The 15,910-nt window shown below is 43.8% G+C and overlaps 1 protein-coding gene across 5 annotated transcripts in view; it reads right to left on the bottom strand.

Moving 5' to 3' along the window:
- The window catches only part of TMC5 (transmembrane channel like 5), a 31,534-nt gene extending 17,653 nt beyond the window's left edge, over positions 1-13,881 (bottom strand). For 3 of the 5 annotated variants that reach the window (XR_014185294.1, XM_082064321.1, XM_082064318.1), the window contains exons 1-8: positions 12,447-12,624; positions 5,902-6,114; positions 5,046-5,195; positions 4,288-4,487; positions 3,800-3,904; positions 1,233-1,332; positions 564-654; positions 1-249 (exon numbers count right to left, since the gene is read on the bottom strand). Coding sequence is in view for 4 of the 5 variants with exons in the window: in XM_082064321.1 (XP_081920447.1) it covers positions 1-249; positions 564-654; positions 1,233-1,332; positions 3,800-3,904; positions 4,288-4,487; positions 5,046-5,119 (819 nt within the window). In the remaining variant the exon portion in view is untranslated. Of the gene's footprint in view, positions 250-563; positions 655-1,232; positions 1,333-3,799; positions 3,905-4,287; positions 4,488-5,045; positions 5,196-5,901; positions 6,115-8,185; positions 8,394-12,446; positions 12,625-12,809 lie in introns of those variants that run through there. The other 2 variants (XM_082064320.1, XM_082064319.1) reach the window with 2 other exon arrangements.
- Positions 13,882-15,910: the final 2,029 nt, after the last annotated feature.

Below are 15,910 nucleotides of genomic sequence, written 5' to 3'. Positions count from 1 at the left end.
AGCTCCAGTGAACAGCTCCAGACCCGTGAATGAAACGTTATTTGGTTCTGCTGCAAAAAACTGAGGGATTGTGATGAAACTGAAGTTTATGAGGAATGAGAAGAGGTTGAAAGTCAGCAGCCACTTCAAGAAAATAAAATAAGAAAGAACACTTGTTCCAAACTCTGCACCAATGATCTTCAGAGTCCTGTGCCATAACCGCAGTAGGTGAAAATATTCTGCCAAGCTGTTTCCAAATCGCCGAAACGACTGAAGTGTGAAAGAGGAGAAAGGAATGTCAGCAAGCAGTCTTCAACGGGACTCAAAGTCTCACGATAAACCCTCACAGTTTTTACGGTTCTGTTTTGATGATAATAACAGATTTCCCCCACTACACGCAACTTATGATGCTTAACTGGCATTCCTAAGTGCTACCACAATGCAAGTCATTATTAATGAACACTGCAGCAATTAATTGTTTCTTTGGTAAGTAGCATAAAGCAAGGTAGCAGATACCTCTGGAGACACAGATAATGTGGCAGCTGAAACGCTTTACTGGGATAGACAGAGGCTGTGACTCTTACCAGCGCTGGTCCCTGCAGACACTGTGTGCAGTGGGAAAGCTGAGCTCTGCCCCGCCGTGATTTCTCTGTTATTTCTTTAAGAACTTTATTCCTGTGGAAGAGCAGGGTAAGGGGTGACCAGCATTGTAGTAAGGGTTGTAATTAAAACAAAAAGTGTTTGACCTGCTGCAAATGCAGTTTTGCACATAAACAGACCTAATAAAACATGAACATGCCAGTTCTTTTCCTCTTAGCTGATACCATAGTTCTCGTCCATGCTATGACAGCATGTCTAACCCCTCCACTAACTCACTCTGGGAGCAAAATTGAAATATATTCTGTGAGGAGACAAAAGGATGGTTGAGACCATATGGTCTCTTCTCCGTTTTCCATGGCCAACATCCAAGTTCCCTTTGGAAAGCAAGCACAAGTCATCATTCATAATGAAATCTCAAGGTCTTGATATTCTGTTTTGTATTATCATGAGAGCTTCTTCTCATCCAGAGAAAGGACGATGAACCAGCTTGAAATTATTTTCCCTTGCAAGATGTTAAAAGTGCATCAAAAAGTACTTTCAGCCCTTTTAAAGTGACAAACCAAAGCTGAGCAGATGGCAACCCCCTGTACTCGATAGCTAGACATTGAAACTATAGTGTTCATAATACTAAACAGATAAAGTTTTCTTTTTACCTGATTTCTCTCTTTTTTTTCATGTTCTCTGGCATCTTCTGGATTGTTTTAATCCTTTCACTGGTGGACATACTGGCAAGATTTCCAACTAACTTTTCCTCTGCATAAAACCCAGGAAAAATCCAAATTTTGGGATAATAATACAGTAATTCTTACACAAAATCTGAAATGGATATAATAATATTCCCCATTTCCACTGCTACTAAGATGTGGCAAGTTCTGAGACTTAATAATACTTCCCAGAATATCCTCAGTTTCACCAGTACTCTAATACAGACGTAAGTAGTACTATACTGATAGTTAAAAAAAGAAATGCCACTTTTCTGATGCTTCTTTAATGTTAAAACAAAGAGCTGCAATATAAAGGATTCTGGCTATTGCTTGGCCACTGTTTCATAGTTACATTTTTTGATGTTATATATTAACTTGAAAGCTAAATTTTCATTCCATTTATTCTATAATTTTAGTTCATGTTAGTGCCAAAACTTAGCAGTATCTGTGAAAGAGACAGAACTGTATTACTTCACAATCAAGCTGGTTTTGCATAGTTGGAATTAGAAGCTAATTCCAGACACAGTGGCTGAAAACAATCCATTAGCTGGTCAAACAAATTTTAATAAGGAGTTTAGCTGTTCTTTCTACAATTTAAATCATTCACATTGCACTGTGCTTCATTTATGATGCGATTTTAGTGTGTTAGTAGAGTATAAAAAATGAACCATTCATGTCAACAGAAAGCCAAATTGTTCCCATAGCCATAGAAAGAGTGTACATGCAATTGTGGTTATAAACCAAGAATAGTATCAACATCATCCTCATACAATATGCTATTAAATATCGAACCATTTATCTAAACTCCTGCCTTCTTTGCACACCGGATCTGTTTCAAATGTGCTGGAAGAAGTTATGAAGATCTCATCAGGTGGTCTTATGTTGTGTCCCTGAACAAAGCTTTCTAAATAACATGCACTGCTTAATAAGCCCCAATACTCCTGGCAAACTGAGGAGACTGAGGGGTGACTCATTCCTGGGGATCAATATGGAAAGGGGGAGTGTCAGGAGGATGGAGCCAGGCTCTTCTGGTGACAACCAGTGATAGAACAAGGGGCAATGGATTCAAACTGGAACACAGGAGGTTCCACTTAAATATGAGAAGAAACTTGTTCCTGGTGAGGGTGGCAGAGCCTGGCCCAGGCTGCCCAGGGGGTTGTGGAGTCTCCTTCTGTGCAGACATTCCAACCCGCCTGGACACCTTCCTGTGTAACCTCATCTGGGTGTTCCTGCTCCATGGGGGGATTGCACTGGATGAGCTTTCCAGTTCCCTTCCAGTCCCTGACATTCTGGGATTCTCTGATTCTGTGAGTGACTATATTCCTTAAACAATCCACCTCTCAGCTGTGAAGCAGGTGAGCTCAGCCCCAGCTTTCCTGGCCTGCCCTGCCCAGGCGGTGGGGAAGGCCCCGTTTGGGGGAAGGCCCCAACTGACTGACGAGCCTGTTAATTAACGCATAGGTTGCAGGCTGCTTCACCATAGTTACTATTTAGACCTAAAGGTCCCTAATGTTAGTGGCATTTCCACTTGAATTCAACTTCCTTTGTAGCACTTAAAAAGAATGGGGAAAAGAGAAGCATCTGTGCCTCCCTGTGGAGGGACTTCTGGACCTCACAGCACCCAGACATTTATCCTCAAGTCAACTGTGTTGGAAATGCACTCTCTGCTTCCTACCAGGGGTTAAAACCTACATGTGATAATGTTTGGAAATGTTCCATTTCTATGGTCACTCAGGGAGTGAGGCATTTCCAGGTACCAATAAAATCGTTGCTTTTTAATATGAATCCAGGACTTGCCGAATCAGATCTTAACTTAAAGACCATCTTGTTAAAGACGGAAAAGAGAAAAAAAAAGCAAGATTCCCTCACTTTGGGGCATGGAGAGACAGTTCTTTCAATGCACCTAGGTAACGAGACCAGAACAGAACTGTTAATTATACTCCAGAAGCAGCAGAGAGGAACCGAATTGATTGTTTGAGGAAAAAGTACACGATTTGGGAGGAACAGTTCCTACCCAGAACATGGACAATAAACTGCAACACTTGCCTAAACCAGAACCTAGATTACATTACTCCAGTTCCTCTGTATTTTAGTGAATATAAATCTCTAGTTACTAGTATAATCTAGAATTTACACTGAGACAACACAGTGAAAAATTCACTAAAGACAGTCTCCAAAATGCATCCTGTCCTCCCCTTACTTCCTCCTACAATGAGTCTCTTCAGATAACTGTGTATATTTGTTTAATGTTGACCCACTTATAGGGAGTTTGGGATAAAATGGGTAAGCACTATATCTTTTATTGCTCAAGCAACAAAGACCATCACCTTCAGAAAAATATTGAAAAAAATCAGCTACAACGATTTGGACAGTAAAAGAAAATTTATGGTTTATGTTTCTTTTTTGTTACATGAAGATCTTCATACCCGAGCCAGAAAGCTTTTAAATATTTATTATTTTACGGAGGGCGAGACTGCCATTCAATATTCTGATGCACCGCAATCCTTATGTCTTACCTTCTGATCCAGTGGAAATTCTGCAGGTATCAGGGTGATCCAGCAGATGGGAGGTAGAAAGTCGGCTGAGCGCCAGTTCTGGCTCAGGCTCAAAGGAAAGATTATCTGTTGAAGGGAAGCACAATTATATAGAAAGTCGCATACTGCTATGGATTATTTACACACACTAAATATCAGCCCTAATGACCAAACACAGCAATATACCCTATTAACGGAACTCCTGCATCTCACTCCAGCATCCATCCTCACGTCCAATGACTTACTCAAGTCAGTATTTACTGATCTGCGAGTACAACAGACAGTCCATGCATCCGTTAATAGAATATCTGAACTACTTCCAGGAAAATAAAGGAGAAAAAGCTCCACTGCTCCCAAGTACAAATATATACAGGGTTGAGCTTTCCAGAGCTGCAGGACTCCCTCAGGACAGAGTAAAGCATTATTTGTTCCAGTTTTTCTGTAAGCTGTTCATATGAGAAATTACATACCCATGGAATTTCCATGTGGACTTCTGCTTAGGACATTAACTCTCGGTAAATCTTCGCTGTATTCAGAGCCATGCCTCATGGAGGCCGTTAGTACGGCCAGAGGGTAATTCTGTCCTCTTCCACTGTATTCTCCAGAGGAAACATGCAGTGAGGAATTGTAAGGGCTTTGGTGAGAGAACAGGTTCTTTTGAGAACTCCTCCTGTGCGAGCAACAAAAAGGAAAACCCCAAGTGCCACAATAACTCTCAATAGATATTCTTAATAAATTGCTACTTATTATCATCACATTTCAGTACATTACAAAACAAATGCTAATATTGAGAGGTATTTTGTATTTAGAACTCCAACGTCATAATTCTGATCTGGTCATCAACTGAACTAGGAAGACTGAAACTGTTCTCCACCTGAAGCTGGCTGGGGCTCTACCTAAACAGGAATAACTGCTTGGAAAACAGGGACATCCAAGGTTATAGTGAAAATGACTGGAACTAAAAACTGTCCATGACATTATGCCATAAATCCTAAAATGCATTTAACTGATAAATACATCCAACATGTAAAAAGCAAACGTGCTATTTCTGTTGAATGCCGCCTTCCTGATAATAGCTTTAAAAAATCGTGTCTAGGAATACAAGCATGAAGGAGGGATTAAAAGAATTCCACAAATTAAAACTCTGCAGAAAGAGTTTCTCCTGCATACCAATAGAGAATTTCATTTTCTATGGCACAGTCATGATAGAAAAATGAAATAAACTCACTTTCTATCAATTTCCAGTGTCTCTGAGAAGTGGTAGTCTGGGTTTTCAAAGGCTTCATTGTAATGATAAGACATGGCAAGTCCTTGGTTTGAAGGATGAAATCTTCCTGATTTTTGTCTCTACAGCTTGATGGGAAGACTGATTACAGACCTAATTACAAAACAGATGCACGTACATACAAAATGAAAATAACTTCATTTTAGCATCTTAGAAGATTTTGCCACCCTGCTAACAAATAACATGAAACCATATAAATCGGAAAAGGTTCTAACTTAGTGCTATTTTACCATCAGGAAATTCGGGTGCACCAGAAGTTGCAGGTAAAACAGGAGTTAATGTTTCTCTATAGGAAGCTCCCTACAAACCTAAGGAACTGGAATCCCACATGATGTTTATTTAGGGAGGGCTCTTCCAATGACTTAACGTCTCGATCCTGTCAACGGTTTTAGTTTTAGCTGTGTTTCTCACAGAGCTATCCATGCTAGTCTTAAGCAAACCGGACTTGGTCAGAGTTTAATAAACAGAATTCCAGGTAAGTCAGTGAAAAGGGAACCTTATATTAGAAAAACAGAACCCAAGTTAAACGGGCAGTTCTTGTAATTAATCAAAAGTCATACTGAAAGGTGAAAAGGAAGCCATTTTTAGCAGCTCTTCTTAAAGGCACCTTGCCAAGTTCAATCAACTGGCAAGCTATCCAATAATAAAGAAGGACAAAAAAATAAATTATAAAGAACATGTGGCAAAACCCATCAGAACCTGTTTCTATCTGAGCTCTGCTCCTAGAAAAGCAGAGCTGAATGGCATTAATGGTAACGTCCCAACCAGCATTTCTGTCTGCACCAGTTTTAATTTGCACCTTCTACTGCAGCAACGGAAGAATCACATGAAGAAAAGTATCTTCAAAATGGATAATTGTATAACGTCTAGTTTCTGAAGTCTTGTCCGAATCTTCTCATTTTGCCAAAAGAAGCTCTTGAATTACTTTTGCGGCACTTACACACCCACAGATCTTGGAAGACAGTCGGAAATCCTGCAGCTGTAAAATACTGCCCAGCTTTTGCGCAGTCACCTGCAAGGAGATTTGCACAGAAACACAGGCAGTCAATTGAATTCAAAGTCCTACATTTTACTGAGAACATCACAGAATCACAGAAGCCCAGAATGTCAGGGGCTGAACAGCCCTACAACTTGCCTGGTCCTCATTCCGACTGGAGAGAGAAGGGATTTTTGATGGAAAGGTGCGGGTTGTGTAGAATCAGCATTACCCAGAAGCGAGCTCTACCGACCAGCCTGCTGAAGTGCAGCCAACCAGAATAAACAGTCTGACTCAAAAATACATCCCTCACTTCTTTCTCTTACTCATTTTAAAGACTTCTAGGCATATCCAGAAAGACTTGCTAAGACACTCAAGCTGAAGACAGACTGTCTATTGGTTCCATCATTATCCACTTCATTTCCGTGGAGTCTTGCTTTATTTAAGGATTTCTACAAAAATCCACAGGGATATTTACAGTCTAACGCTGAATCCAGCATTTGACACCACTCTGTTTTTTCTCCACTCCCCAAGTTATAAGGATTTTAAATAAATTCCCCCACGTACGCTGAGACAAATTCAAATCTTTGCATTTCATTCCTGAAAAGAACAGAAGTTTTCCTGTTGCTACCTGAAAGCATTAGATCCCAAACCTTGAGGCATCTGGAGTGAGCAAGAACATGAACATGGGTAACCCATATATAATATGTCTTGACTGAGGCTGTAGTCACTCCAAGCAGACGGGTGACACACCAAGGGGTGCGGGTGACACGCCAACCCACCCACTTCCTCCATTCCAAGCCCAAAGATCGTGACAAACTCTTACCAAATCCGACACCTACATCACAGGTTTAGTTTGGGCTTTCACGGACTGGTAGTTTATTCCTGACCAGTGCTAGTTCGTTGGAAAGAACCCAAAGCAGGTAACACTCAATCTAAACCACTTCTTCCTTCTTTTGACCTATGATGGGGTGCAGTGAACCATAGCTCTAGAAAAAGCTGTGACATTTATACTTAGCTTTCCATTTTAAAAGTTATTTTGCAAGCAAAAATCTGGAAAACAGAGGTCATTTGTGAAAGACGCACAGAAAGTAGGAGCCTGACAAATCTCCCCTTTGCAGAGCAGTGCCCGTTTGTTGGACGTTTTGGATTTCAACAAGCAACTAGACAAATCTTGTCTTCCTCCTCTGAAGAACAGAAGGGTTTAAGATCAGTGGGTTTAGTAGTCATTGATATGTTACAGGATAGGTGGAGACACACACTATGATAATACAGAACAGGAAACTCCAAGCAGTGCAGCCTTGTGCTTCTGGATCGTTTCCCAGAAAAAATAACTGCCCTCACGTCACAGACCAACAGCATTGACAACGTGTTCCATGTAAGCTTCATCCATACCCGCCCAGGTTATTCTCTGCTATAGAGACTAATCCTCATTTAGAATACAAATCAAACAAACACGAACGCCTTGCTAAAACAGCACTATGTCCTGGTGTCGAGTTCCAGGAAAGCCGCTGAGACATTCAAGTCCTTTACCTGTAACCTCAGTAACACGGAATACATAAATTCCACTTACACAAATCTTAAAGAGGAGTGGAAACAGTAAATTCCAGAACTACATCGCAGTTGACTTAATAGTATTGAATGACAGGAATAGAAGTTGGGGAAGAACAAATTCGGAAGGTTAAACAGGCTCTACTGCCATAAAGATCTGTTAGTTTTGTAGGGTATGACTCGGACAGGGCCTCACTGTTACCCGAGTTATTTTTATTCATGAATCCCTGTCCTGTTTAACACATTCCACACAGCTTCACAATGAAAAAAAAAAAAAATCATATTGATTTCTGGAAGCCAAAAGTGAGTTTGAGAGACAGACCAGAGTTAAAACTAGATGATGTGCTACACCAGCAGTTCGGTTCCTGTACTCTCCCGTTATCTCAATCCAAGCAGTTCCAACCCTGCTGCAACAAACCAGGAAAGCCCCTCAGAACACCTAAAGAGCCTGGGAATTGATGTTAAGCAAACACTACACTCAAGAAAAAATGATCTTTAATTGACTTATTAGCAATGAAACAAGTGTGAATCATACACGGAAATGAAAGTCACTGACCTTTTATGTGTATTGCCCAAGTACCCGGCCTGTGCTGGCCAACACCACCTCCAACCGGCCTTTAATTGATGTCAGCAGGGTCAGCTACAGGTGCCAACATCACCTTTGTTATTTTAGACCTTCAATCAACTTCAACAGCATAAATTGTGCCTCTGCTACAAAAGATCTTCCTGGTTAAAGATGAGATGTGGTAGCACTAAGGACTCACCTGCAAAGGACAGAGAACTGGGTTGGAAAGGCAGAAAGCGACAACAGCATCCCCATTACAGACGCGATGCTGTTGTTTCTCCCAACAGCTTGCGGGATCTCCAGCTCAGGAAGGAAGGTATTTCCTAGTCCTGTTTAATGGCAGTGGATGGAAGTTCAGATACTTCATTAATTTGCTGACATTCATAGCACTCTCCACAGACTACCACAAAAATCCCTGCTTCTCCACCAAAACACCGCGTGGGATCACAATTCTTATGGACCGATGTAGATATCACAGCCATTTTGCATTATTTAATCCTCTCCCCAGAGACCCCTTTGGGAGCAAGTCTCTCTCCGTATGCTGCTTTGTTGCTTTTATTAACTCCAACCACAAGTTGCAGACTTAATCCATTGGGAAAACTAAGAACACTCGGTCAAGATGAGTAATCAGAGATATATAAATACCCAAATCAGAAATGGGGAATTGAAGAGTAAGATCAGTATACCTGGCAGAGAGAGGAAAGCATAACAAAACTCAACCAGAACTCTGCTTTATTTCTTTAACACTTGAAAGATACTACCTAGCTCACAGTCCATTGTGGAGAGAAAAAAGCCCAGGCAAGAATCACTGCATATCAGTGCACGACAGTCTTGTGACTAAATGTCCAAACTGCAGACTATCACATTCTTTGTATATAGCAGGACTAAATCTTGCTTTGCAAAACATTAAGTCTGTCTGTTAACCAACATTGCCAGCCACTCTTATAATATTTGAAGGAAATGACTGGTTACAAAAAAAACAGAAGTAAAGCAGTTTTTTAATACCTGTTTGGAATTAGTTTTCTGCTTTCAGTGGGAAGGTGGCCAACCACACCAGATCTATTAGAGACATGGGACACTGTTTACCAGGACTCTTCTAACATTTTGCCTTAAAAGAAACCTTTGTTTCTTCTGTACTCGCAACAGATACTTGTGCAGTTTAAATACAACCTTTCGATTATACTTTAATGAGCAGTATCAGTTACAGGCATCTCATTTGCAAGTTCAATAGGAAAAGCTCATGAAAACTACACGTATGGTCATTTCAGATGGTAAACAGGATTTTAAAGATACACAAAGTTGCTGTTGAACTAAAAAAAAAAAAAAAAAAAGGCATTGTTCTGTTTGTAATTTCGAGCTTAACTTCCTGTTATTTTCCCATCATTACTATTTGCACAAGCAGCATTTAAGATGACCCTGAGGGGAAACAAAAGCTATTCACAATATTCTGGCAAATCAGTTAAGAAGCTGGAAAATGGTTCGGGAGAACTAGTCGGAAGAGAACCAGTTTTGCCACAGGTTTCTTGTAACTCTTATATGCAGTTCTCAAATCATTGCACAAATAATTTCACATAAACTAAATACGTTTTTTTCCAGACAAAATGTAGCTACGTTAAAATGCAGTGTGAAATGTTAGTACACTCAGGTTCTACTCTACGATGAGCACACAGAAGCAATGGACTACACAAGTCACAAATACAGGCTTTTTCACAAAAATGTGAGTGGGGACACTGCTGTAGAGTCCTGAGCTCTGCTCTGTGACAGTGACAGAGCCCAGGGAATGGCAGAAGATGTGCCAGGGAGGGTCAGTGGGACGTGAGGAAAAGGTTCTTCACCCAGAGGTGCTGGACACTGAACAGGCTCCCCAGGGAGGGGTCACGGCCCCAACCTGACAGTGTTCAAGAAGAGACTGGACAACGTGCTCAGACACACGGGGTGACCTGTGGGGTGTCCTGTGCAGGGACAGGAGTTGGACTCCATGAGCCTTGGGGGTCCCTTCCAACTCAGGACATTCTGTGATTCTATGACCTCACCACTTTCTCACTTTCACAGCAAGAATAAAAGTCCTCCTGACAAGCTTACTCTGGGAAAAACAGATGAAAAAAACCACCATAAAAACCAAAACCTAAACTGAAATGAATTGCTTTGTGTGGAGTACTGACTGCTATCTCAGCCCGGAGCAGGTGCCTTTTGGACTGTACTGCTGAGCACAGGCGGCCTGGGCATGGATGGACACAGCACCCACATATGAACCATCACCCCTTGGGCACCAGCTGCAGGTTCTGCTGCTCAGAGCAGCACCAGGCTGGCAGGGCCAGGGCCGGCAGAGACCATGGGGACACAGAATCCCAGAGTGTCAGGGGTTGGAAGGGACCTGGAAAGCTCATCCAGTGCAATCCCCCCATGGAGCAGGAACACCCAGATGAGGTTACACAGGAAGGTGTCCAGGCGGGTTGCAATGTCTGCACAGAAGGAGACTCCACAACCTCCCTGGGCAGCCTGGGCCAGGCTCTGCCACCCTCACCGCGAACAAGTTTCTTCTCATCTTTAAGTAGAACCTCCTGTGTTCCAGTTTGCACCCATTGCCCCTTGTCCTGTCACTGGTTGTCACCCAGAAGAGCCTGGCTCCATCCTCCTGACACTCCCCCTTTCCATATTGACCCCCATGAATGAGTCCCCCCTCAGTCTCCTCTTGTCCAGCTCCAGAGCCCCAGCTCCCTCAGCCTTTCCTCACACGGGAGATGCTCCACTCCCTTCAGCATCTTGGTGGCTGCGCTGGACTCTCTCCAGCAGTTCCCTGTCCTGCTGGAACTGAGGGGCCACAACTGGACACAATATTCCAGGTGTGGTCTCGTCAGGGCAGAGTAGAGGGGACACCGGGTAAGAGGACACAGAAGCTGGCACGGCTTCCATGCAGTACCACAGACTGCAGGTTTCTTTAACTCACAGAGCATTATTACTAGGGGACTGAGTCTCAGCAATTAAATCTTAGATGTAAAGATTTTGCTTTGCGATGTATATTTAATCTTCTGCATAGAAATGTTTCAACCTCTGTAGGCTAGGGCATGAAGAAAAAAAAAGTAATGCTGAGACTGAAGAAAGAGATAGTAGTATTTAAATAGTAAGTTTGTGTGTTTTGAGGGAGCGACAGAATGATTGAACATGAATACTTAAACCTGAGATTTTCTCACCTATTTAATACAAAAGAATGTCTGGCTTCCTGTTACCTATTATAACATACAAAACTCATGCCCGGCTACTCGGAGATGCAGTGCCACACTCATTCACCGCTAGCAGACTCCAACACAGCCTATGCCGAAGCTAAAGCAGATGTCACGCTGCAAGCTGGAGATCTCGGCAAGGCTGGTGTGCCAGCTCACAGCCTTGTAATAAGTGATGGTCAAAATTGTTATTGTTGAACAAATCGAGTAGGATTCAATTATATTATGCATATTGTTGTAAGCAGTAACTGCGCTTGTGCAAGTTTGATTATGTTTTAAGCCAACGCCTGGAGGAACCAGATAACAGAGCGCCCGGATGGTGCAACGGATAACAGAGCGCCCAGATGGTGCAACAGATAACAGAGCGCCCGGCAGCGCGTGGACACTGTCGACTGGCCAACCAGGAGCCAACTCGTCAGGGTGTCTCAGCGTGTGAACGAGTGAATAACATATATAAGCTCATACGAAAAGTTGAGTTTTGTGCCCGTTGGCGGAACCGAGTTCCCCCGGTCACCCAGCGCTGTTTTGCCTAATTACCGCTTGCTTTAAATTCACTTGCTTAATAAAATTAATTGATTAGCTCAAAAACTCATCTTCATTTATAACAGCCTGAACCATGGCACCCTGGCTGGACCCACGGGGAAGGACGTGGCCGTCAGTGCCCATGGGATCAACCCTTCCATCTGGAGACAGTGGAGGCTTCTACATGAGTAACACGGTGATAAAGCCGAGAGACGCCCTGCAGCACGGCTGACAGCGAGGTCAGGCCATTGACCACTCGGACAGCAGGAGCCGAGTCCATCCCCAAGCAATTGCGCAGTCCAGCCCCAACAGCTCTATCACTCTAACGAGCACTAATAAACGGCAGTGGCCTGTCAGGCAGTTAAGGCGAGTCCTCCAGGCCAGGTGCCCGCAGAAAACACCCTCCAGCAAGCTCCAGCCCCGACGACCCCGGCCCCACCGACCGCCGCCGCCATGGCAGAGCCGCACCGCGGCCCCGAACCCTCGGCCTCACGACCCCGGCCCCTCACCTGCCTGCGGGACGGCTCGGCCGCGGCGGCAGCCTCGGCAGCGCGGGAACCGGCAGCGCGGGAACCGGCAGCGCGGGAACCGGCAGCACGGGAACCGGCACCGCAGAAACAGGTACCCCGGGAACCGGCACCTCGGGAGCCGGCACCGCGGGAACCGGCACCAACCAGCACCCGCCGCGCCGGCGGCTCCTCCCGGTGCGCCGGTGCCGGTCCCGCCTCCAGCGCTGGTGCCGTGGCTGCCGCCGTGGGCACCCCCCGAAGGGCAGTGCACAGAGCTGCGCCCCTCGGCGAGGGGGGCTGAACTCCGGGCTCCTTCAGCTCTCAGAGAAGGTAAAGCAACAACAAAAGTCCTTTTCGTGTTACCTGCTATAGAACACGTTGCTTTATTTCTATTTGATCTCCAAGGTGTCCAGGCTCCTTCCCTCCACGAATTAAAATCTGCTTGCTTTTGGCCTGGATCGCAATAACACCGCAGTAAAAGGACAGGGAGAAACAGTTTTCAGACACATGATGTGTTACTTTTCCCTCTGGATGAATCAGCCGTAGAGCAAAGAACACCTTTGACCTCACATATTTTTATTTGTATTACGGGAAGGCCCATCTAGGAGTGAAAAAAAAAAAATAGCTGATGCTAATATAGGCAGGTCCGGGATGTGAAATTTAATACCTGTACTCTGTACTCCTGTACTCTGTAGGGACCAGAAAAACACATCTTCACACTTTCAGAAGCTATTCCTAAGTAACTTCTATGGTCAGCAAGATTAAAAAACTAATAAACAACACCCTTGTCAGCCTTGGGATTAAAGGCACCCTCAGTAGCCACTGGGGAACTGGTAACAAACCAGTTTGCTCCCTGTTCAGAAGCTGTGCTGCTGTAATGACTGACAATCACTTTTACCAAATGGCTGGTGCTTTTCAAGCTCCTAAACTGGGTGAAGAAATGTCTGTCCTGTACCAGACACACTCAACGTGGATTTAAGTGAAGTTTTCTACTACTTTAAGATTGCATTTTGCCCGAAGGAACATTCCTGGCGTGACTGCAGAGGACTTGTCTGCAGATCTCTGATCCAGGAGCTGCCCGCATGCTGTACAGGCCACAGGGCAAACCCGTGGAGTAGTCGAAAAAAGGAACCCCCAAAAATTAAAACAAGCACTCAGAACTTTCCTGAATGTTTGCTGATTTTTGAGCTGTAGCATTATGGAGAGGAACCACATGAAACAAAAGGTGCCCTGGAAATACACGGTGTTCCTATAATAAATGTGACAGATGGGTCTCCAGTGTCACTGGAAAGAGTATGTGGCACTGGCACGTGCTTAGCACGGACTGAAAACTGCTGCTTTCGTGAATAAGGTACATTGGACAAAAAATGGATGAGGGGAACCTACCACACTCCCTGCACGTGACTGTTGGGCTCTGGCAGAATCATCTGTTCCCTCCTCCTCAGCGTCCTTGTCTTCCCGTTATCCCACCTGGGATTGCGGTGATCCATAAAATCCATTGAAACATTTCCAAATGCCTAAAAAAAGTTTTATAAATGGAAAGAAAAAAGAGAGAGAATAGAGAATGTTCTCACAAAATGCCCGGGCAAGTCAATCTTGTTTCAGTTCCTCCAATCTTTATTTAAATTTGTTCTCACAGGGTCATTAACCTAATACTTTTCTAGCACACAGAGTTTCAGAAAGGGTCTAATTAACCAGCAAATACATTACTCGCCTATTTTCATTGTGTTCTTAGCGGTAAGAAAAGGAACATAAATAGGAAGGAAAGCTGGCAGCCCAGATGACACCCCCAGGGAAGTCTGACACCACAAGTACCCCTGTTTGAGGCAGAGCTGGCCCTGCTCTGTGGTCACGGCCAAACACAGGCGGTTCACGCGTTATTGGCTTCAAGGAACCAAGAACAGAGGGTCCCCAAGCTCTGGTGCTGCGTATGAATCACACATGTAGCATGAATGCTGAACAACACTACATGATTTTTCAGGAGTGCTGCCGAGGGGTTTCAATTTCCACCTCCTGAATTTTCAGGAAGGATCAAGTGGAAGTTGTTCAAACGAAAGCCATGGAATGTGGCGCTCATCAAGGAACCAAACCCCTGGGGTAGCGGGCCCAGCGAGGGACCCGGCTCTGGTACCCAGCAAACAACCACAGCGCATCAGCCTTTGCTATATTAGAAAAAACCCACCTGGGAAAAATCATCCTGGAGATCTGTGAAAAGGAGAAGGCGAAAAAGCAACAGGTCGTCTTGTACAAGCCCCCAGTGTGACCTATTGAAGGATGAGGGAAAGTTATAGCTTATTCTCATGGAAAAAATTGCTAAAAACCATATTAGTTATATACTAGATGAATCTACCAGCATGGAGACAAGAACACCTATGAAGTGGCTGGGTTTATTTTGTTTGTTTGTTGTTAAAGTAGCTCAGTGCAATAAGGAAGTTTTAATTCCATGTTTCCATATTTAAAAACAGTTCCTGTTAGGATATATCTTTCTCCTCTTCCAGTTATACATCAATTCACTAATTATAAACATGTACATCTAAATTACTTGGACAACTTACATTTTTATCAGTAATGTTTTACGGTTTTATTGTGAAAACTGGTTATCCGCATAGATTCATACTGCTAATAAAGCAATAAAAAAATCACATACCTGAGCTGTGACACGCAATTGAGGTAAGGTACAAAATGTGCTCACTAATGTCTGATTCAGCATCCTGAAAGCTAATGATCACTTATTTTTAAAAGTACTGCAGAAAGTGAATGAGAAACGTTCTGAAAAATCTGGTTATCAATATAAGTACCAGTAGAATACAGTAAGAAATAACAGAAATGCCCCTTTTTTTCCTCACACGTGTTACTGGAGCGTTCATTTTCTTTTTTGTCGCACACTAAAGGCCAGAATTATTCCAAGAAAAAATTCTCTCAGGGATGTTTACTACAACTTAACACAAAAAATGCCATCCGTGTCTAACGCAGAAAGAGATCCAAGCATGTACTGCCGTTGTTTTCTCCAGTTCACCGCGCTCAGCTCACACCAAGGGTGATGCTGCATTGTTTGCACCACGGCCTGTGCCGCTGCATCCATCACTCAGAACAAGCCACGGAGGTTGGGCCTGTGATCCAACAGGACTGGAACAAGTATCAGAGTTTGCAAGAAGTTGTTACAGGACCGGCATGGACATTTAACAGTAAGACATCAGGGCAAAGCCCATTTCTAAGCCAAGCACCTATGAGAGAAGCCAGGCAGTCAGAACAGCACACGGGCCTGGCCGAGTTCTGACCGAGGGGGGTCAAGTAGCAGCGTTCACATCCCCCTGTGCTTCTTCAATGCATTTTTGGAGAAAGCCCTGGGCAAGAGGAACAAAATTACTCTGATGCCCCCAGATCTCAAACCCTGATTTTAAACCTACAAGTGTGTGCCCCTCAGTTCCAGCAGGACAGGGAACTGCTGGAGAGAGTCCAGCGCA

This window comes from Streptopelia decaocto (assembly GCF_964273445.1).
Source record: "Streptopelia decaocto genome assembly, chromosome: 13".
NCBI classification, from domain to species: domain Eukaryota; kingdom Metazoa; phylum Chordata; class Aves; order Columbiformes; family Columbidae; genus Streptopelia; species Streptopelia decaocto.
The sequence above is the reverse complement of the archived record's forward strand: the minus strand, read 5'-3'. Positions and strand labels throughout refer to the sequence as shown.